Below are 23,257 nucleotides of genomic sequence, written 5' to 3'. Positions count from 1 at the left end.
ACTGTGAAGATATGTGTCTGTTGGCGGGCATACACATACAAAAAAGGTAGGTTCATCAAAGCATCATGACAGTGAAAAAATGGGAACAATCGAAGCTATCAGATTTAGAGAACTGGCAGATTATGGGATACGCTTCCAAAGAGTCTGTGGAGCACCTCTTAAGCATGATGTAAAAGTATACTTTAACGGACATGTTTGTAATTCATTAAGTGAAACAAGTTACAAAACCACATATACAATTGTGATTCCATTTCAAGAATAACGTGTGCGTATCTACACACTTCAAAAATCTAGGGTACAAAGTGTTAACAGTGCTTTCCTAACAATTCTTAACTGATGCATACTTATCTATATTTTCTAAGTTCTTCACAGAGTATACATATTCCCCATGTATATTAATAAAAAACCTAATATTAAGTAATATATCAAACTCTCATGGATGTCTTCAAAACAAACAGGTGGAGTTTGTAAACTGTGTTTAATTACTCATGTGTATGGGTATTGGTCACTCTGTATGAGGATCAGCTGGGCTCACAGATGGGCCTTCCTCCATGTACCCAAAGCAGTTCACGAGCTGGATTCCCGAGTTCCATTCAGTCCTTGACCAACAGTCTTGGGCATCTTCTACATTTTCAGGATTAATCTAATACATCAACCCCCAAACTTATGGGAGGTACTTCCCATCGTCTTCACTCACAGAAGAGAACAATGAGTAATCTGCTTTGATTACCTGTGTCCACTACCTAAAACACCTCCCTTCCTAATAAATGCATCTGTGCCCCAAAGAAAAGCAAAAATATAATCATTTAAAAATCTAAGTTCTTTTCATGAACATTTCAGTTCAACCATCAGTTGGGGCCTGACATCTGTGTAGGCAGGGGAGAGGGGAAGCCTGCAAAGAGCATGTCTGTATGATAGGCAATTGTATGTATGGTGGGGGCTGGGGGGGAGAAGACTGGTTACCTACAGGGTCACTGAACAATTAAATATAGAAGGATAACGGGAACCAATTTTTACTTTCTGAGCAGGAAACTACAAATACTAAGGAAACAACTAGAATGAACCCTGTGGTGTTGGCTGAAATTGGGGACATGATGGTGAATTTGTGGTTGTTCAATACGGAAAGATCAACAGGCAAGAGAGACAGGTACAGATGTTAGCTTACACCCCAGCTCTGCTCCCTCAGGGGGCTCAAGAACAGAGACCTCTCCAGAGCAGAGTGCATACCTTTAGCAAAGCCTTGTTTTCTAAGCCTCATTCTCCTCCTCAGAGGAGCCAGGTCTCCCTGGAGAGATGGCGGGGCCAGAGTGGGGCAAGACAAGTGGAAGATGGGAAAATGGGCCCGAACACCTGGGGGTGCCAGAAAGAAACACTCAAGACTGACAGGGCGTGTCACGAGACACAGGCACCAGCGAGAAGGCCTCCTGCTGGCCAAATCGGGGATAATCTGCACCTAAAACTAAGTCAAAATGGCAAAAGATCATAACCCCACTGACCAAAACAAAAACCAAAAAACCCCAAAAACCCCAAAAAACCTTGAGTCCACACTGAGATTTAGAAAATGAAGAATATTAGAAGTCTGATGAAGAATGGGTGTCTTTGCCATTTAATATCTCACACCAAACACTTATAAATTATAAATGAGCAAACACAGAGCACAAGAGTGAAGAAGTCTGGGAGACATTAATCAAGGACTCAGGTAACAACACCAGTAACGGGGATGTGTGGAAAAGGGTTAACCGAGCAGCCTCAGACTATCTTCAGAATGACCTGCTTGCAAGGGCGACCCTTGGTTAACATATGAGAACTTGGACTTGAGGAGTGTCCCTACGTGATAAGGGCGTCTCAACACGCCTACACTGTCTGAACAAACAATATCGCATATGCTCAACACCTACTTTCCTTCTGAGCATCTGGAATTCTGGTCCGTGCTAGGCAGGGGGCGCCTAGCCTTCAGTTTAAAACATGGGACGTGGGGTCCGTAACGAGCCTCCCTAGCACAGAACACTTCTCCCGTGTCCCACTTGACGCTAAGGGACTGAAGCAGGCCTTGGGTGACTCCATGGGCCTCGACTCTCGGACGTTCTCCTGGATTTCCGCTTTGCCGCCTTCTCCGGTGATGCATCTCAGCTGGGAGCATGACTACACACGCTGAGTCCTGTGAGTCCTTCTAGGGAGTTCAGGAGTGGTCGCAGGGAACCTTCCCCCCCCACCCCCACCCCCCATGAGACATATCAGCATCCTGTGTCACGTGAGAGGATACAATGAGAAGGACAGAACATCACGTCTGTGAGAGTCCCGCCCAGCATACATGACCTGCACCTATTCAGGAGAAAACGCGAGATGCACCCAAAGAGACCAGTGTATGAAATAACTCATCTATAATTTCCGAAAGGGTCAAAGTTTTTCAAGTCAAGAAGAGGCTAAAGAGCTGTTCCGAATGTAAAGACTAAAGAGACACAAATACTAAATGTCATGTGTGTTTCTGGACCGGATCCTTTGTTCTGTAAAGGATCCTTTGTTTTATCTGTGCTGATAAAATCAGGTCTATGAGAACAGTAATGTGTCAACGTTACTTTCCCCGTGTGGGGGAATAATGGCCATGGGAAAACGTCCTTGTTGGTAAGGAGACAGCTACTCAAGTGTCCAGGATCATGGGACATTGTACCAGGAATCTTATTTTCAAATGATTTAGGGTAAAAAAGCACTCTTGGCAGTGTTCACACAGCTTTTCTTTGACTTTGAGATTGTTTCGAAATAAGAAGATAACAAGAACTCCACTCCTCGATACCAAATACCAAATAAGAGAAGGTACAAAATCCTCAGTGGAGAGAGCGGACACTAGGGTAGAGTTCCCCCTATGTCTCCCCACCAAGGAAAAAGTGACATTGGCAGGAAAGCTTCAAGGTCAACTATTTTAACCATACGGGCTAGGATTACTAAACAACTCTTACTAAGTAAGGGCAGAAAGTGACCTGGGGTGCAGAGTTGAATATGGTTTATCCGGTAATCACTTAATGCGTCTGAATCACTCAATGATAAAATGAACAAGTCTTACTCAAGGTCAATTTTCAACCATTACTTTCAGCTAGAAAAGCCCATTCATTACCAGAGAATCAAGAAAACATCGTAAAGACTCTCAATTACCGTTTGTGTGCTTCCTGCTTGCTGCGACATTCTTCACAGTAATATTTGTATTCACTGCACAGAGTTTCTGTGTTGCTAAAATCCCTGTGTAAAATTCAAAATAAATTTATTTCGTCTATACCGGAGAACTGTATATTAGTTTAAAAATATTCTAAGCCAAAGCTATGCACTACATTCCAAAATCAATACGTCTACAATGCATAATGTTTCAAAGTCAGTACATCTAGCGTTACCTTAAGCAGTGAGTGATCGATGTGTTTTGTTCCACGTCAACAGAAAGGTCTAAAAAATCTTCGTCTTTGCTGCTTATCTGTAAAAATAGGGAATTACCTTTGATTTCTTTAAAGATCAGTAAATCACTGTTCTGAAAGGATAGGATTAAATCTGTTCTATTGGTCGAAAGTATATGAAGAATCTCCCCCCGCCCCAACTCACAAGAAATCTACTTGATCTGGATTATCCAATGGGATGCTAAGGAAATGACTCTCATCATGTGTGCAGGTTAAACAGCAAAGTACGCCTGTGACTGATTCCCTTACTGGCAAAGGCTATGATGTGAAATCCCATTACTTTGCAAAATCACTGCAAAGCACAAAAACAAACTGCCCATGTACAGTAATTCTTAAATACATACATACACACACACACACACCCACAACACATGCCAAGAATGAATTAGGATGCCTGGCAAAGAGCAGGACACCTGTGTTGTTTTATAATTCAAGGAAATAATTAGGGCCTAAAATGCCAAATTACAATCTTCATTGATGACCTTTTTTAAATCCTTCTCTTAAAAACCTAACATAAAGTTCTGTTTGAATTATGGGTAAGTCATCTGATAAATAATTGATTACTTATTCCTCTGAATAGGATTAGGGAAGAACTTTAGACATCAGTTTTGCTGGCCATTTTCCTTCAATGACTCTCTGCTCAGGGTGAGCATGCATAGATCCGGGCTGTGCCTGTCCCCAACCAGGGCTATTCACTCAGTAAATGCTCTCCTGCTTCAAGAGTACACCAGTTTTAATAGCTCAGTAGCATTAACTTGTGACAGATTAGGTAGCTTACACATGTACAGCCAGGTATGTCATGTGCTTACGCGAACAGCAGTAAACAGGTGAGCACTGAGCACACAATGGACAGTGATGCCATGAGAGAAGTGATCTGGGCCACAAAAGACTCAGTACAAAAGAGAGAGTAAGACACACAACACGCAGAGAGGAAAGGGAACATGAGGTGCTTAAGGAAAAAGAATCAGCTTAGTCTGGGAGGAAGGGGAGGCGGGTGGCAAGGGACAGAATGACAGGTAGGCTAAAGGGGAATGAAGATGAAAGAGTCTGGTGGTTCTCAAAGTGAGGGGTGTGGGTCTCAGGCTCTGCCTCGGAGGTCTCCAGTTGACATTTCCATCTTTACGATAAGAAATTTTACATAAGGATGTCCTGGGTCATCTGGCGATATGGGAGTTACTATGTTTGGGTTCACAAGTGTGCTGGTAGCAGGTCATCACGGGAGGGGAGGCAGTATTCAACTTTTAAAAGTGTGTGTAAACACGCCTGGTGGTTGTCGGATCCCACGTTCTAATGTCAGGTCACACCCAGGATGTGGGAGACTCAGTGAAGAAGTCTAGGCTGGCAGCATGGGGGGCGGGGGCGTGGGGGGGGCATCAGCAGAGGCAGCGATGAAAACGGAGAGCGATCCTCCCAATGCAGAGCAAGAAGCAGCCTGAAATGACACCCTGGAGGACACCAGTGTTTGAAGACTAAACAGTAGGAAAGGAATGAGGCCAAGAAGAAACCATCAGAGAAGAGGAGAGAACACAAGAGGGTGTTGTTACAGGGACCCAGCCTCCTAACCCAACGGGGATGTGACCCATTACTAAAATCTACCATAACGCGGCTCCTCTGAGATGCCCACTCCTACCTGAGAGGTCGGGTCTCCTTCTTGGACTCACGTGGACTCTTGGGCTTACCTGAGCCAGAACATACTGGACCGGAAGTGCCTATCTGTTATCAGTCTCCGCTCCTCTATGAGCAGCTGCGCATCAGACTCTCTACGTTTACTCACCTTCTGCCAACCTCTACCCATCTTCTACCTGGCCCAGGTGGCACTGAAATGTGTATGCAAAACGAACGAAATGCTATATATTCACTCTTGAGAAATTCTCAATTTCATCCCTCTAGCTGAGCTTGATAAAGGCACGGTACTAACGATCATTTACTGAGCTTGCAAGAGAATAACTGAGATTCTGAGGAAACAGTCCCAATTCATACCTTTAATTCTTGGGAAACTATCTGCAAATATACACTGCAAGCCACGGGAGGACCTAGCAAAGACTGGGTGAAGGGTCACTTCCCACCCGTTACAAATAAAATTAATAAGTAGCTGAGCAAACAAGGATGGGTGACGCTACTTTCTCCTTCAAAAACATTTAATCCTCACCCCCTATCATCCCCAGTCTATAACATAAGCCTCCAAGGCCCTACATCACAGCATCCCAAATACCTCCACAGAGTCCCAAATCTACTCTGCCGGCCTCGCCGATATTACATTTCTCAACATGCTAATAAGCAAATTTAACTATTTTCTGTTGCATTGAAGGGGATGAATTATACAGATCTTCTAACACAGACCAAATTCCGCCATACCAAACACCAAGCAACTGCTGAATTCTTTGATTATACCCACTCTTCCCAATTGAAATACTGCTCTAATACCCGGACAGTGTATTTCCTAAAGCTTGGAAGTCGGCTACCATAGAATTTTTCTTTGTAAGACGTATCTATACAACTCATGTTAAAATAGCTGGAGTTGCATAGATTGACTAAAGATGCGTACTAAGACCAATTCCTGCCATCAGACATTGCCCAGTTGAGCTCTTACTGCACCTAACTGATAGCTACAGCAATGAACAATAACCCTAATTCTAACCCAAAAATATCTACACAGAATGTTAATGTATTCAAGCATTCGGTTACACCTCTTACACTTGATATGGAAGAGGCTCACCAATAAAAATGTATTCACAAAAGAGAATTTTATTTATTACTGCTATGCCCTTCATGAACTAAAATGACACCACTGACAATGGTCATTCTGCAACTCTCTGGTTATCGTTAAAAAGATCAATGCATAATCAACAGTCAACAGATCACTCATCGCTATAGGTTACAGTTCCATTTAAAGATCCTATCTTTTTATTCATGGCTGAATCAAAAGGATCACTATTTGCTTTAAGAGAAAGAAAGGAACCACAGTACATTAGCACCAAAACAAAAAAACACCCCATACTTAGGTATGTACACCTAACAAAATATGTACAAGATCAACATGAGGAAAACTAAAAGACGATTTCTTTCTACGGAAAAAATCAAAGAAGATGTGAATAAATGACAGTCCATGTAAACAGACAGTGGGACGCCATATTGTCAAGATGTCAGTTCTTCCCAACTTGATCTATAGAGTCAATGCAATCCCATTCAAAATCACAGCACATTACTTTATGGATACTAAATCAGTTCCTAAATCTCGTGTGATTCTACAGTTTACACAGGGAGACAAGAGGCCCAGGGAAGGCAAAGTGATAATCATCACAACTTGGGGACAAACCTAGATATCCTTCAGGAAGTGAACAGATGAATGGCAAGATTTCCACACAATGAAACAGAATTCCGTGATAAAAAGAAATGGGCTACCAGGCTGCAGAAAGACATGGAGGCACCTTAATTGCATGGTGCTAAGTGAAAGAAGACAGTCTGAAAAGGCCTCACATCTACAATTCCAACTGCACACGTCGCTCTAGAAAAGTCAAAGCTATGGAGGCAGTAAAATGATGAGTGGGTGCCAGGGAGGGATCTGGAGAGGAAGGAGGGATGAATGTGTGGAGCACAGGGGATTTTCAGGGCAGGGAAACTACTCTGTCTCATACTGTGATGAAAGCTATGGGTCATTATACGTTTGTCAAAATGAACAGAACCACAGAACAGATAATACCAGGAGGGAACTCAAGTCTGAACCACAGAATCAGCTAACGATGTACCAGTGTTGGTCATGAGCTGCAACAAAGGCATCTCATGAATGTAAGATGTTAACGACAGGGAAGGGTGGGGGAGAGGAGGTATGTGGGAACTTTCTGTACTTTCCACTACATTTTTCTGAAATCTATTAATTAAGAGGAAGCCAGTTCCTTATTAGCCTCTGCCAGTGTACGTTCATCTGATTTAGTCAACCAAGTAAATATGTTACCCTTCCAAACATCCATAAAACATCTCCTCTTTCCTTGCTGTGGACGCTCTTTTCAAATGGACAATACTCCTCTCCTATGCTATTAAAAACTAGTCACGCAACCATCATACTGAAGACTGAATCAGGCAAAAATAAAAATCCTCAGTGGGTGCTAAATCTTGGGGGAGGATGTTGATGAAGAACAAGATACCTGTGTCTCCCCACAGACTGCCCACCAGTTACAAGGGCGTAAGAGCCGATCGTTATCAAGAGGAGAAACTGAACAATTTGAACGGGAGATCAAAATGACCTTCCCCAGTGAGAGGCAGACGGACATTGTGTGCCCAGACAGGACACCCTGAGAAGGACACAACATTAACTGAACCACCCCAGCCGAGAATGTACCTGCGTTTAATTGGAAGGAAACATCAGACAAATTCAGTACGAGAAATGTTCGACTTTTTTTTTTTTTTAAAGGAGGACATATCTTCTTTTAAAATGTAAATGTCATAAAAGACCAAAAAAACCTATGGAAACGTTCCAGATTAAACGAGGCTAGAGAAAACATGACAGCTAAATGAAATGCAAACTGCTCAACTCTAAACTAGATTCCATTCAAGGGGGAAGAAATGCTGTAAAGGACACTGTTGGCTCAACTGGCAAAACTGAATAATGGGTGCTGGATTCAGTAGGAGTTTGAGCTTTCATTCCTCAGGTGAGAAATTAGGTAACAACATAATGATATAACCAAAGGACTGGGTTATCTGATCCCTTCTTCAAGCTTCTTCCCTGCTGCTCTTCTTTACAAAGTATCCAGCAAACAGGTGCTTTTCCTTTGTCCAGTGTACGAAGTATGCTTCTTTAGTTTTTATTCCAACAATAAACATAATTGTAGAGAAAGGAGAAACAAATTAATGTGCCTCCCTGGCCCTACGTTTCTTAGGAGCTTAAGTAATGCAGAAGACGTATAATTTCCAGAACATGGCTCTATGGCCTCTTACTGAAACAAAATCAAATACAGTCGATCCTTGAACAATGGAGAAGGGGGTAAGGGGCACCGAACTCCCCAACCCATCACCACCACCACCACCACCACCACCACCCCCGCTGCGGTTGAAATCTGCGTTTAACTTTTGACTCCTCAATAAGCTAAGTACTTACTAATGGCCTGCTGCTGACCAGAAGCCTTACTGATAACATAAACACTTAATTCACATACGTTTTGTATCGTAATGTGCAGTACAATAAAGTGAGCTAGAGGAAAGAAAATGTTATGAAGAAAATACATTTACGGTACTGTATCCAACAAGAAATCCGCAAATGGGTGGAGCCCCAAGGTTTGAACCCTATTGTTCAAGTTGGGTCAACTATGGTCCAAGAGACTGCAGGAAGTGCTCTTCTGCCATCTCAGGTAGTCACTGTTAACCAGCAGCATTATGCAAAAGTGTAGACAGAGTCCTTTCAATCGGCAGGTACATCTTTAATATTCACTTATCCTACGACTTAAGAAATCCCAACCCCACATTCATCTCTCACACGCATCCTCAAAGAACTCCGGATAAAAATGAAGTAAATCTGCTCTATGTAAAACTGTATGCCGTACTTACAGTTTCACAAGTAAGACATCTGGTTTCATTTGTTAATGTTCCCTGAAAAATCTCGTGAACCCACGTCGGGTCTGGTGTGCTGCTGTTATTTTCACTGTCGATATTCCCATTAGGTAAACGGCCATTTTGCTTTTCCTGCTTTCTCTCTTCTTGTAAAATATCAGCAATTGTGTTTAGTAGGTAATTTAAGAATTCATGGGCATCTTGCTGCATGTAGTTGTCAAAAAGTTCTAAAGATAAAAACAGAGAAATATAATCTTTCAGAATTAAGGGCTTCATTAGAAGTAAATTTAAAACGAGTATCTGGTATTCTGTCAGAACAAAGTACAAATGCCTGGTACTATGGGTCATACACAAGAAAGAGATGATCTTTTCACATATAAAAATAGGACTAAATCTGGAGAAGACAGTTAGGATGAGAATCTTTCTTTTACAGAAACGAGACTAACTGATCCATGAGAAAAGAACGAAACCTTCCTCATACATGTACACAGTAGAAGACATCAGAAACCGCTGTTTATTATTATTATCATAGCTCATCTTGTTATTCCACAAACAGTACAACACGGCAAGTTCTAAAACAGAAACTGGACAACCTCTTGCCACTGTGAGGCTAAACGTGTAAGTGCCACACCGCAAGTATGGTGGCATTAAATCACCCTAGGGGTGAGCATCCCAGGGATTCGGTCGGGAGGGGGGCTCCTCCAGTGGCTCTGAGCCGCAGCCCCATCTGGGAATCAGTCGTATCACAAATCATCTATCCAAGCCAGATGGTTCCCTAAGGCCCTTCCAAATGTGAGAGGTTCCCTGCAGCGACACAGATGAGTAAGGACAATGGAAATACTGCTCTTCCCTGCGCTAGACATTCCCCAGCGGGAGACGGACAGGCAAGGACTTTACAGGCGGTATCCCCGTGGGCCTTGGAACAGCGCTGTGATGCTGTCAGTGTTATCCTTCAAATGAGGGAACAGGATCAGAGAGGGAAAGTCAGGCTGCGGGGAGTGGCAGGCGCAAGATGCAAACCAGGCAGTCCGGCCCCCCAGGCTGCACACCGACCGAGCAGCCTGTTGTGACCCGCACACGGACACCTGCGGCTTTGTCAGCAAGCACACGGAGCACATTCCCGAGTCAGGAAAATGTTACCTTGATGGATCCTCGAGGAACATTTAGTGGATTCCAGAAAGAGCACAAGTTAACATGTTTTAAATAAAAGAATATAAATTGGGAAGACAACTTAGGGAAAGTCTAAGATAAAATAAAATAGGACATTTTAGAAGAGCTACAGTTATGATTTCATAAAGTTATATGGATTAGAAATCACTGAAAACGTTTACAGAAAACCATAAAACCTAAAAATTATTAACATAAAGAGCTTGAACCAAAGAAAATAAAGTGTGGAAAGGACTGGAAATCAGCAATTTATAGAAACTAAATTCAAAAGGTTAAGAAATACACAAAAATGCTCAACCTCGTGGTTATCAGAAAGGTCTTCATTTGCTGGTCTGTAAAATAGAACACCATCTTCCTTTGCAAAGTTATTATACACACAGAAGGGGAACAAGTGAAAATGTTCACTGGGGAGGTGTATTCAAAGAAAATAAAGAGTGATTTTAATCAAGGCGTCACAGTGACCTTTAAAAAGTCTCAGATTTAAGGTGCAGCTGCTAGAGCGAGACTGTTTGGATTCCTGCGATGGTTCTACCACATAATTACATGTATGTTACAGGCAATTTACTGAACCTCTCTCGGATTTCAAGTCAAACACAACAACATTACGAATGCAGTAAGAGCCACACAGGAAGTATCCCTTTTGATCGCACTTCATTTCTCTGCTGTAAGCCTGTCCTGAGGGATTTCATTGGCCTTAAAAGAACCCCTTGCGTTCTTTTTAAGAATAAAAGCCCTGAGTCCTAAGATATAGTGCATTAGCCTATGAGGACTTAACATCTACCGATCTGTAATCTGGTGTTCTGAGTGTCCGACGGTTTTCGCTGCGGGTAATCCATACTGCGACACCATTCCCCTCCCCCGCTGCCAGCAGAAGGTGGCGTGCCACGCCCTTCACAGTGACACAGGACCCACCCCCACCCCCACCCCACGTGCAACCTCCTGGCCAGCTCCTCCACCGCCCTGAGACAAAGCCACGTAGCGCTCAGAGACCTTACCTGGTTCTGCCTTCGGACAGGTGGAGGGATGCTGGGATAGCTGAAGTCAATGACCTTTCACCTTGCCTCTCAATGCAGTAACCCTTCATTCCTGAAAATTCCACCCCCAACCCTACTCTCCCACCCTCTATCACGCTCATTCATTTACTGTACCTTATTTCCTTCCTCAACTTTGGGATTCACCCCCATCTTTCTGTGGTTATCTGCCAACTTCCCCTCCCCCACCCCCACCGATGGATGGCCTGGTTCATGGTCTCTTTGTTCATTGCGACTCCTGCACTAACCTGGACACTTCCAGTGTCCAGGCAGCTTCCTTGACCCCTGAAAAGTTCCCTTTTCATCTCTCACTTACTCATCCATCCCCAGGCCACAAACCTAGACCCACTCAGGTCCACTAAGATAAGAAATAGAAGGAAATTATGCTGGAGTTAATTGGGGGGCTCCAGAAAAGACCCCAACAAACTGGAAAAGTCAGAGAGGCAGCTAAGAGGAAGTAAGTAAAAATATTTTATGAACCCTGCTAAGGACTTAGAGTGAGGTACGAACAATCATTATGGTGGGTCGCTGCACGCTAGCTCAATGCTACAATCTAAGGCGGTCTCTTTTCCACTAAATCAAGTATTTTTTATAACTGAAGTTTTAAAGAGTACATTTTTGCCATAAATATTTGAAATAAACTACAAGGGCGCCTGGGTGGCTCAGTCGGTTGAGTGGCCGCCTCTTGATTTCTGCTCAGGTCATGATCTCAGGATTATGGGATCAAATCCCACATTGGACTTCGAGCTAAGATTAAGATTCTGCTTAAGATTCTCTCTCTCTCTCTCTCTCTCTCTCTCTCTCCTTTTGCCCCCCCTCCCCTGCTCCCACACATGCTCTCTCAAATTAAAAAATAATTTTTAAAATACACTACAAAATTAAAGAATAAAAAACTCTAAATGAAAAATTTTCTGGTTAAGAAAAATAAGGAAGTCTTTTATTCCATTAAAAATTATTTTAGTATCTATGCATGTTTTTCAAAAGAATTATTTTTTTTTGTAAAGCAAAATGGGCATGTGTTTTTGTTTTTTAAAAACTTAAAACATCTTTTTTGGATTTTTTTTTTTTTAAACATAGAACAATGACTTCACATTTACAGACATACTTCTACGGACTTCAATGTTCTGGAAATGAGATGTAAGGTAAACCAGAAAATACTCTTTAAGCATTTCGTTGGAAGATTTAAAATAATTTAGTGTCCATTTTCTATAAATACAGCATGCTGTGTATGCCAGAATCTTGCCAGGCCTAAGAGTGGCCAATAGAGCTTTAACACCATCAACTGGGACCACATAAACATCAAAAACAGTATCAACGAAATGGCCACAGGACAATTCCTGGAAATTGTATTACATTAAATTTCTAAAAACTTGTTTTCCCCATGGTTTGCCTTCTTCTCTGCGAAGCAGCATAACGGGGAAGGAGGACTTCGAACTTACTTTGACAAATTAAAAACAAATCCACTCATTCATTCATTCATTCAACAAATATTCAGTAAGGACCTACTATGTGTCAGGAACTGGATTGTGTGCTGGGAATACAATGCTGAGCAAAAACAAAATGGGTTCCCTCCATCACGGGACCGAAAGTCTAATGGGAGACAGACAACTTCATCATTCAATAAATGTATATGGAAAGTATGAACTATCAAAGTCCTAATACAGGTGCAACATTAATGAAAAAAAATAATTAAGTCAACACTTAAAAATATTATGTGGTCTTCGAAACCCAGACGTAGCTAGCTTTTATTACACAAAAAGATCTTTCATACTCTTCTGGAGAAAAAGGATTAAAATGGATATGGGAAATCATTTTCTCAAATCTATTTAATAGATGTGATTTGTGATTATTTCCTCACTTAAGGAAGATCAATGCTTAAATATATATACAGGGGCGCCTAGGTGGCTCAGTTGGTTAAGTGTCCAACTCTTGGTTTGGGCTCAGGCCATGATATTGTGTTTGTGAGTTAGAGACCCATGTTGGGCTCTGCGCTGACAGTGCAGAACTTGCTTGGGATTCTCTGTCTCTCTCTCTCTCTCTCTCTCTCTCTCCTCTCTCTCTGCCCCTCCCTCCCTTGCATGCTCTGTCTCTTTCTCTCTCTCTCAAAATAAATAAGCTTTTAAAAATACACATATAGGGGCGCCTGGGTGGCTTAGTCGGTTAAGCATCCGACTTTCGCTTAGGTCATGATCTCGCAGTTCGTGGGTTCGAGCCCCGCGTCGGGCTCTGTGCTGACTGCCAGCTCAGAGCCTGGAGCCTGTTTCGGTCTGTGACTCCCTCTCTCTCTGACCCTCCTCTGCTCACGCTGTCTCTCTCTCTCTCCTAGAAATAAATAAAAATATTTAAAAAAAAAATACACATATAAATATACATATTTATATTTATATTAGTGTCTCCACATCACCTGAAACATGCTATGTTCATACAGGTTTCTCGAGAACAAAGATCTTTTCTATCTCACTGCTGTATCCCCAGCACTTAGAACACTGCTTGCCACATATTAGACCGTGTTTGACATTTTATGAATGAATGAACGAACGAATGAATGAAAAATAGGGGCTGAAACAGCTAAGAAGAATGAGAAGAATAAATCGGCCCAAAGCAACAGCGTGAACTATGTACACTGATAAGACTCAGTGCACAGCTCCACGCGCCAGCGCATCTGACTTTCAAACCCACTTTAAAGGATCCCAAACTCTTCAGCTGGGCCAATGCCGGCTGGCACAGAATTAGATCATCGGTCTAGGTTTTAATTCTTGCAAATTAACAGAGTGCCTAGAGGAAGTCAGCGATGTGAAACGCCAGCCTCCGTTNATCCAGTTGGAACAATTGGCCACAGACCTTCCTGTAACAGCTTCTCACTTTAACTCTCTAATCTAACAGAACGTATCAACTCCCTCAGGCTCTATCCACTTTCCCTGTTTTCCCCCCATGGCGTTAATACATTATATCACTCGATTGTTTGTCTTCCCCTTTAGAATGTCAGCTCCTAGTTTCCGGTGCCTGCAGGAGCTAAATACACAATAGTTAACCCAGACAGACAGTCAGCCAGCTTCCCATCATCAAAGGTAATGCATTTATGGAGCAAGTGTCACCACCGTATCCTACTGTAAAAGCCTATGCTGCAGTTCTCATATGCTATGATTAGATAACACGCATTAAAATTCTGAAAACAAAACTCCATTACTGAAGTCAAAACAGATTCTTTCCAAGAGGTGTCCGAATGATCAGTGATACAAAGCAATAATATACGATACTGAGCTAAGATCTACAGAAAATATGAAGCCTTACATTTATAGCATAACACAGAAGAAAACGGATTTCAGAAGAGCAGTCCAGGAGCGCCTGGGGACTCAGTCGGTTGAGGACTGAACTCTTGATTTCAGTTCAGGTCATGAATGCTGTGGGATCAAGCCCCACGTCAGGCTTCCGCGCTGAGTGTGGAGGCTGTTTAAGATGCTCTCAATCTCTCTCTCTGTCTCTCCCCCTTCCCTTCCCCTGCCCCTCACCCCACACGCGTGCTCTCTAAAATAAAATTAAAAAAAAAAAAAAAAAAGAAAAAGAAAAAGAACAACAGCCCAACAGTGAAAGTTAGAGGTAATTCTGAAATGGGCAACATGCATTTGTTCCAGAGATAAAAAACAAAACAAAACTAGCAGACGTAATCTCAGGAGAGTTATACAATGGTAACCTATTAAATACTTTTTTTTTTTAATTTTTAATGTTTATTTGTTTTTGAGATAGAGAGAGACAGAGACAGAGTATGTATCAAGGAGGGGCAGAGAAAGAGGGAGACACAGAATCCAAAGCAGGCTCCAGGCTCTGAGCTGTCAGCACACAGCCCAACGCGGGGCTCGAATCCACAAACCGTGTGATCATGACCTGAGCCGAAGTCGGATGCTCAACTAACCGACCCACCCAGGCGCCCCTGAGTCCTCTTTTTAATTTGTATGTTCTCCTCTACACAATTATTAGGAAAAGGATCAAAAGGCAAAATTGTATTTCAAAACACACAAAAGCCCACAACATCAAATAAGAAACATGCTTTTCTGTTACACAGTGCTCCTGAGGTATGGAAAGATGGAACAAAACTATGAAAAGGTAAGTTTGGAAAACTCATTCTGGAATCAGTTTCATTGAACAAAACAAGCCTACCGTGCATCAATTTACTCTGTCTAAACATATAAAAAACTTTCAGAAAGTAATGAATTATTAAAAAATAACAGATACTCTAGAAACATCCCAGCTTTGACAAACAAATATTTAAAGCCACACACACACAACTTGCCAAACACAGGACCTTGAGCTCTCTGCTTAGCAGGAGTTAATGTACATTTAACAAGTCACTGCACACTTAAAGGCCATGATAAGAACTGCGTGTATGCACGTGCCCCCAACACACTTGTATGTTGAAACCCTAACCCCCAGTGCAATGCTATTTTGGAAATGGAGCCTTTGGAAGGCCTTTTAGGCCTTGAGGGCTGGGACTTGCACCCTTGTGAGAAGAGACAGGAGAGAGCTTGTTTCTCTCTCTTCACCATGTGGGGACATAGCAAAAAGGCAGCCATCTATACAAACCAGGAAAAGGGCCTACATCACACACAGAAGCAGCCAGCATGTTACCTTTGAACTTCTCAGCCTCCAGAACTGTGAGGAATAGGTGTCTATTGTTTAAGCCACTCTGTCTATGGTATTTTTGTGACAGCAGCCCCAATGAAGAGCACGTACAATACACTGAACAATAATGTCAAGAAAATTATACTGTTAAATGGAAAAGAAAATCACGTGTATTCTGCGTGAGTTTCAGGTTTCTGATGTTGAACATTTTCCAAAATACTAACAAAAATCATAGAGCAAGGATGGCATGTTCAATTATAGTGTACAGGAATTTTCTACCTGGACAAAATTTTTGAAGTCTCATGCCAATACAGGCAAAAAGACAGAGAGGACACGACTCCCTCAGCCGCACTCGAACAGAGTTGTTACGTGGGGTCCGTAAAACCTGGAGATAGCATACAGTTCTAGAATTTAAGAAAGCAAAGATGTTTGGTGAAAGCACATTAGGGGAAACACTTAATAAGATTTCTTTTTGGGAGCGCCTGCCCAATTGCTCTGTATTGGAGGAAATGAACAAAATCCTTCGACACTTGAACCAGATTCAAGAACAATAAATAGCCTCTTGTCACATTATTTCAGTGTCTTCTCGTGCTCTGGGAAACTAGATAGGACCCATCAGGCAGATCTCAACGCATGGGGTACTGGGTAGTGTCAACTCAGTTAAGGACAGGCTTATTTGGGGGTATGTTTAATATCCAATCTTAAAGACTTCTCCAATCTTCTCTCTGTGGGCATCGTTCAATAAGGAATCAAACTAAAAGTACCATTTAATTTCCCATCTACAATGATTTAAATGCCTTTATCAAACAAAACCCAGAATTCCACATGTTACTGAAACCCCATTAGAATTTTTTAACAGCCCAAACTAGACAGAATATGGGACTTAGACTTCAGGAAGACGTATGGGGCCCTGCCAAGCCATTTTAACTTCTCTGAGTGCCGACCACACATGTCAAGATAAACATGAGACATGTCTGTTGGATTAGGGGCTTGCTGTGAAAATTAAATGAATAACGTTTTAAGAGAGACAAGGAAAGTGAGGCTTAATCAGTAACTATTTTTAAAAGTGGGGCAAGCAGAGTTAAAGCCACCTACCCTAGGCCAAAAAAGGTTTATTGTTCTGACTCTTTCCTTTCCCTGGGGTAGGATTCCTGGAAAGGTTTTCCACTTTTGCCCTTTCCATGGCTAAGATGGGAGAAGTAACAGGCCTTCTGCATCAGGCTGTTGTAAGGATCAAACGGGTTAACGTACACGAAAGCATGAGAAAAACAACAAAACAACAATCATGTGGGGAGAAAACCCATAAAGCTTCATTCTTGATAAAATAAGAAAAAAAAGTCAAGCAGGCCAAAAAAAAAAAAAAAAGATAAGAAAAGAAAGAAACTATCATTTCTGATCTCCTGGCATAAAGAAATTTGGTCTTTGTATAATATGCTTCCAACATTAATCACACCTCATATTAATTACTGCGCGGCTGCCTCCTCACTAAACTAGCACTTTCTTAAAGACAGGAAACATCAGCTTTGGTTTCTCAACGGCTAAAACCATTTTCAGGCATAAAACAGATGCTTGGTCGGTGCTCGCCAGATTTACAGTACGCTCTGTTTATCCGTCCTGTTACCCAAGAATATATTCAGAAGTAGAAGAATTACCATTTTCCTTCCGTAATCTTGTTATGAACTTCTTAGGAGGAATCACCCCAACCTTCTTCTTCTGAGTGGCTATGCTATGGAAGAGGTCTGCTAGGCAGGTAAGAAGGTTCTCCTTCTTCCTAGGTTGGCTCTTGTAAGCTAGAACTTTTTCCCGAAATGGACGACAAAAATAAAGTGCTTGAAGAACTGAATTACAGTAGCAGGTATTCCCAAACTAGAATAGAAGAAAAAAAAAATCTGGTTAAATTCGGGGCAGCATACTTTCAGGAGAAAGAGTTTCTACATGTACAATTAAGAGAACAGAGAGAAGACAGGGAATTTATGATCCTCATAAATTAAAAGATATCTGAGAGTAGAAATAATTATTCTGATTGCAAAACTGCCTTTTTAACATTAAATGGATGCTCTAGGCACTGGTTTCAGGCTAAAATGGAAGGAAAACAGATGCAATACATGCGGCCTTTATGAAAACGAATTTAAAAAATTGTATCGTTTAAACAGTGAAAGTAGTTAAGGTTTAGAATTCTGCGTAATTTTTTCTTCTTCAATTCCCACTGTTACTATATTCTGGTTCAATGCTAGCCATTTCATATAAGACACATTTTAAAATACAGCTCTCAAGAATTCTTTAAAAGAAACGCAAAAGTAAAGTTTTCTATCCGATTCAAGAAATAAAAACAAAAAGCAAAGTCAAATGAGATCCTCTGAAATGTTACATTAAAAATCATCAGCAGGACGCCTGCCAGTTAAGCATCTAACTCCCGATCTTGACCCATGTCGTGATCTCACGGTTGGTGGGACTGAGCTCTGCATCGGGCTCTGTGCTGACAGCATGGAGCCTGCTCAGGATTCTCTCTCTCTCCCTTTCCTTCTGCCCCTCCCCAGCTCACCTCCTTCTCTCTCAAAATAAATAAACTTAAAAAAATTATCAGTGTGCCAGCATGCCCCCCCACCAAAATGCTGAGATGCCAGGTCACATCATTTTTGATATGTTACAGATGGACCACAGTGTAGAGTTAAATCCCCAACTATGAGGGGCACCTGGGTGGCTCAGTCGGTTAAGCTCCGACTTCAGCTCAGGTCATGATCTCATGGTTTGTGAGTTCGAGCCCCCCATCAGGTTCTGTGCTGACAGCTCAGAGCCTGGAGCCTGCTTCAGATTCTGTGTCTCCCTCTCCTCTGCTACTCCCTTGCCTGTGCTCTGTTTCTATCTCAAAAAATAAAGATTAAAAAAAATTTTTTTTAAATCCTATGAACCCACCTCCTCCTTCCGGCCATATGATGTGGACTGTGTAACTAAAGCTTACTGAACTTCAACTTCCTCCTCTTTAATAATGGGGGAAATAGTCCTACCTTAAGAGAAACTGACACATAGTTTGATAAATGCCTGTTGTCTTCCTTTTCCCTCCCCACTAATAGACACTGGCCCCCAAAGTCAGCTGACCAAACACCCAAAAGCCAGTGAGGACTTGGAGGGGGGTATCTTGAAAGTGTAAAAAAGGAAAGAGGACACTTGTCGCAGCGCCACCACGCAGTGAAGTCACACGCACACTAACCTAACAGGCCGGCGGAGAAGACTTTTTTTTTTTTTTAATTTCTGAGAGAGAGGGAGACAGTGTGAGCAAGGGAGGGTCAGAGAGGGAGACACAGAATCTGAAGCAGGCTCCAGGCTCCGAGCTGTCAGCACAGAGCCCGACGCGGGGCCCGAACCCACGAATCACGAGATCATGACCTGAGCCGAAGTCGGACGACCAACCAACTGAGCCACCCAGGCGCCCCAGGAGAAGACTTTTAAGAATGCGCAATGTCAAATGCAAGTCCACAGACACACACATATGTTTCCACTTAAAGACCAGGAAGGATCAATTAAAAGCTAATAAAAATAGTTATAGGGAAAGAAGGAGGAGTGGAGAGAATTCAAAGCATATTTTTAAAAACGTCTGCTTTGCATCCATTTTTTAAAAAACGAAATTAAGCAAGAACCCAGAGGAAAAAAAGAAATTCCTAAAACTGAAAGGAAAGAGGTCAGTGAAACCTAAATGTTTCTCAAGTTGGTGGTAGAACTACACAAAAAATTACTTCAAGCAACTTTAAAACACAGAATCTTTATTACACATGCCTACTGAAATGGTTTAAGGATAAAAAGAAAAAAAGAAATCTTAAATGGCATCCAGAAGTCACACTGTTAGAATTAGTCTGTTAACACTGTTATTCTGAAACTCGTATAGACTTCTGTAGGACAAAGCAAAGACTTATATTAATATCCTTAGGAACCAAAATTATTAAGGCGAAGGGAAAAAGATATAGTAATAAAGAGTAAAAGCCTTGTAAACTTAAATTGGAATTTTAAGTATCACTATAAACTTATGTATTTCTGCAAGCGTGTTTGTGTGCGCACATGCGCTTCTGTCCACTGAAAAGGCAGGCCCAGCGCAGCAGTTAAGTTTCCTTAGCACACAGACTATAGTCTCTAAAAACCTTTTTCCTGTAAAAAGGAACCAGGATGCCTTGCAGATATGGCTATATAGGGTCTGGGACTGGAAATATACAATTGTAGAGTAGCGTGGAATATCTTTTTGTGTAGATTCAAGAGGCAGCTTTATTCAAAAAGAAATACTGCAACTGACAAAAAGCATATTAACTACATAAAAATGTATGAAAAGTCACATTTTCAAAAAGAGACCTTCAGGGCGCCTGGGTGGCTCAGTTGGTTAAGCATCCGACCTCAGCTCAGGTCATGATCTCACGGTTTATGAGTTCAAGCATTGTGTCGGGCTTTGTGCTATCAGCTCAGAGCCTGGAGCCTGCTTCAGATTCTGTGTCTCCCCCTCTCTCTGATCCTCCCCTGCTCACACTCTGTCTCTCAATAATAAATAAACGTTAAAAAAAGAGAAAGAGACCTTCAATTAGTCTCCATGGAAGTTGTAAACTAATATATAAAAGGAAAACATCAAAGTTTCCTCTTGTCTTTCTTGTAAGAACCATATTCCAGAGGGCTCTAAATAGTTGATGAAAGAAACTCTAGCTCTAATCCCAGCTAATAAATTCCAAAGAACTGATTGTACATAATGGATTGGGCAATAATGATCAATGGATACTAAGAGCATTGAAGACTGAGGGACAACTTTATAATGACCCGAACCCTCAGTGCATTCCAGTATCATTAAAAAAAACAACCAAACTCACTTTTATGTTTCCTATAGAAATATGCAGCAACTCTTATGAAGTGTTCTTGTCTTAATAAACAGAACCACCACACTATCCACTATCTAGACCTAACTACCAATTTACAAGATATTCAAACAAAGAAACGTGTTAAACAATACCACAAAAAAGGAACAGAACATGAGGCCCAATGAGGATAAATGATTTTTACATTCATCTAGCTGGTCAGAGCCAAGAAGTTGTTTCATGAAAACAGATGCTTTATAAAAGAAGTAGAAAAGTAGATGATGCATTGATACTATTGATAAGTGTAACCATGGATATACTTCCATAAAGCCTATCCAGGGGCTAAGCACACCTGCAGTAGAACATATAATATTGAGATTAATTTACCAATTATTCATTAGTCTAAAAAAAACTAGTATTCATCCCACAGTCTAATTGACGCTAATGACCAACAAAACTATACCTCTGTCAATTAAAGGGAAGATTCTATCTCCACAATTTGGTCATTTTTATTAAAGAATAAGCAACAGGGACTCTAATGACTTCCACAGAGGAAGTAGATTAAAAACAAAAGACAGCATCTCACAGCATACTAGAAAAATTTATGATAATTAAACTTGACTTATAAAAAAGCAGCAAATGGGATAAGCAAAGGAAGCGGAGGGAGTCTGTACTTTGTACAGAAAGGTGGAAGGCAGCCTGTTCCCTGCTCATCTTCTGAATATAAAGCAATAGGCAAGATTATAATCCATTATGTGATGTCTTCTCTTACAGCCTTGCACTTATCTTCATCAATTCCATTAAAGAAAAATTAAAGACTGAAGCTACTACTATTTCTCTAGAATGAAGAATCATGGGGCGCCTGGGTGGCTCAGTCGGTTGAGCGTCCGACTTCAGCTCGGGTCATGATCTCATGGTTCGTGGGTTCGAGCCCCGCATCGGGCTCTGTGCTGACAGCACAGAGCCTGGACCCTGCTTGGGATTCTGTGTCTCCCTCTCTCTCTGACACTCCTCTGCTCATGCTCTGTCTTTCTCAAAAATAAATATTGTTAAAATTTTATAAAAGGGGCGCCTGGGTGGCTCAGTTGGTTAAGCGTCTGACTTCACCTCAGGTCATGATCTCACAGTTCATGAGTTCTTGCCCCATATCAGGCTCCGTGATCAAAGCTCAGAACCTGGAGCCTGCTTCGGATTCTGTCCCAAACAGGAGTGTAACTTTTGACCCTGCAAAAACTTAAACTAAAAGACTACTGTTGACTGGAAGCCTTACCAGAACAATCGGTTGACACATATTTTGTATATGTATTATATACTGCATTCTTTTACAATAAAGTAAGCTAGGGGGAAAAAATGCTATTAAGAAAATCATAAGGTAGAGAAAATACATATACAGTACTGTATTTAAAAAAAAATCCATGTATAGATGGACCTGGGCAACTGAAACCCATGTTGTTAGCTGTAGAACAAATGTGATGAAGACAAAGTAAATATTTTAAATTGTCTTATTTGGCATTAATTTTGTTTTCACTAAAACTTACTAATGCTGAAGTGAGAGCAATGAAATGGAGGATGCCTTCGGGTAAACTGTGGGTTATACAGGGATTGATGGACTGACTGGGTTTCTGCTCAGTTTATCCCTACGAGCTATCAAAGACTCATAGCTACGGAGAGAGGTGCAAGTGGGGAAGTTCTCTATGGCCTTACTTTACTTTCTAAAATACGACATTAAATCTCCAACCCGACCACATATGTTTGAACTCGCCTGCGCAAGCGCCTGCCTTGGGAACAGCACAGCCCGGTAATAGAGACACCAGCTCTGAACCTGAACTGTCCAGCCTCAGGCTCCCTTCCACTACCTAACCTTGGGAAATGACTAAACCTCTCTGCTCATCCATTTCCTCACCAGGGCATGTGGTTTACAGCACAGCACCCGCCTTGTAAACCCTAGTTGAGAATTAAATTCACAACCTGGGAACTTACGACAGTTCCCAGCACTCGGTCACTGTGCTGTGATTGTTCAAACGGTCTTTTTAGTTCTTCGTCCATTTTGGAAACTGACATTAGCTCAATGAAATTAAATCCTATAGTCTCTTAATCTAGGTTTAAATTATAACCAACTGCAACCGCACAAATGTGTAAGAGACAGTGACCCCGTCGACTCATGGGCACTTTGGAACTCGGGGGTCAGAGGACCGCTGCACACGGGCAAGGGGCCTGGGGCCTGCTTGGGATTCTGTGGCTCCCTCTCTCTCTCTGCCCCTCCCCTGCTCATGCTCTGTCTCTCAAAAAGACATAAATGTTAAAAAACAGATTTTTAAAAAATGTTTTAAAAATGTTTAAACGCTCCACTGTCCCCCATGTTGGCGGCTGGTGAGGACACCTACCCTGTGAACGCCCCCTTCCAAGGGAAGGCCCTCTTCCCCAGCACGGTTTGCTCAGGTGGCCCCGTTTTGTTTGCTTAAGTTTGTTTGTTTGTTTGTTTATTTATTTATTTATTTGAGAGTGAGCAGGGGAGGGGCAGAGAGGGAGGGAGGGAGAGAATCCCAAGCAGGCTCTGCACTGTCAGCACGGAGCCCAATGGGGGGCTGAAACCCACCGACCGCGAGATCATGACCTGAGCTGAAACCAAGAGTTGGACGCT

The 23,257-nt window shown here is 41.9% G+C and overlaps 1 protein-coding gene across 2 annotated transcripts in view; it reads right to left on the bottom strand.

Annotated features, from left to right (window-relative positions):
* Positions 1-23,257, bottom strand: part of USP12 (ubiquitin specific peptidase 12) — a 64,334-nt gene that overhangs the window by 12,063 nt on the left and 29,014 nt on the right. For both annotated transcript variants that reach the window (XM_077745392.1, XM_077745391.1), the window contains exons 3-6: positions 17,446-17,659; positions 8,976-9,205; positions 3,381-3,457; positions 3,148-3,231 (exon numbers count right to left, since the gene is read on the bottom strand). In XM_077745392.1, coding sequence (XP_077601518.1) covers positions 3,148-3,231; positions 3,381-3,457; positions 8,976-9,205; positions 17,446-17,659 — 605 coding nt within the window. The remainder of the gene's footprint in view (positions 1-3,147; positions 3,232-3,380; positions 3,458-8,975; positions 9,206-17,445; positions 17,660-23,257) is intronic.

Source organism: Crocuta crocuta, unplaced genomic scaffold (assembly GCF_008692635.1).
Source record: "Crocuta crocuta isolate KB4526 unplaced genomic scaffold, BGI_CrCroc_1.0 scaffold258, whole genome shotgun sequence".
NCBI classification, from domain to species: Eukaryota; Metazoa; Chordata; class Mammalia; order Carnivora; family Hyaenidae; genus Crocuta; species Crocuta crocuta.
This window is presented reverse-complemented; position numbering and strand designations above follow the sequence as displayed.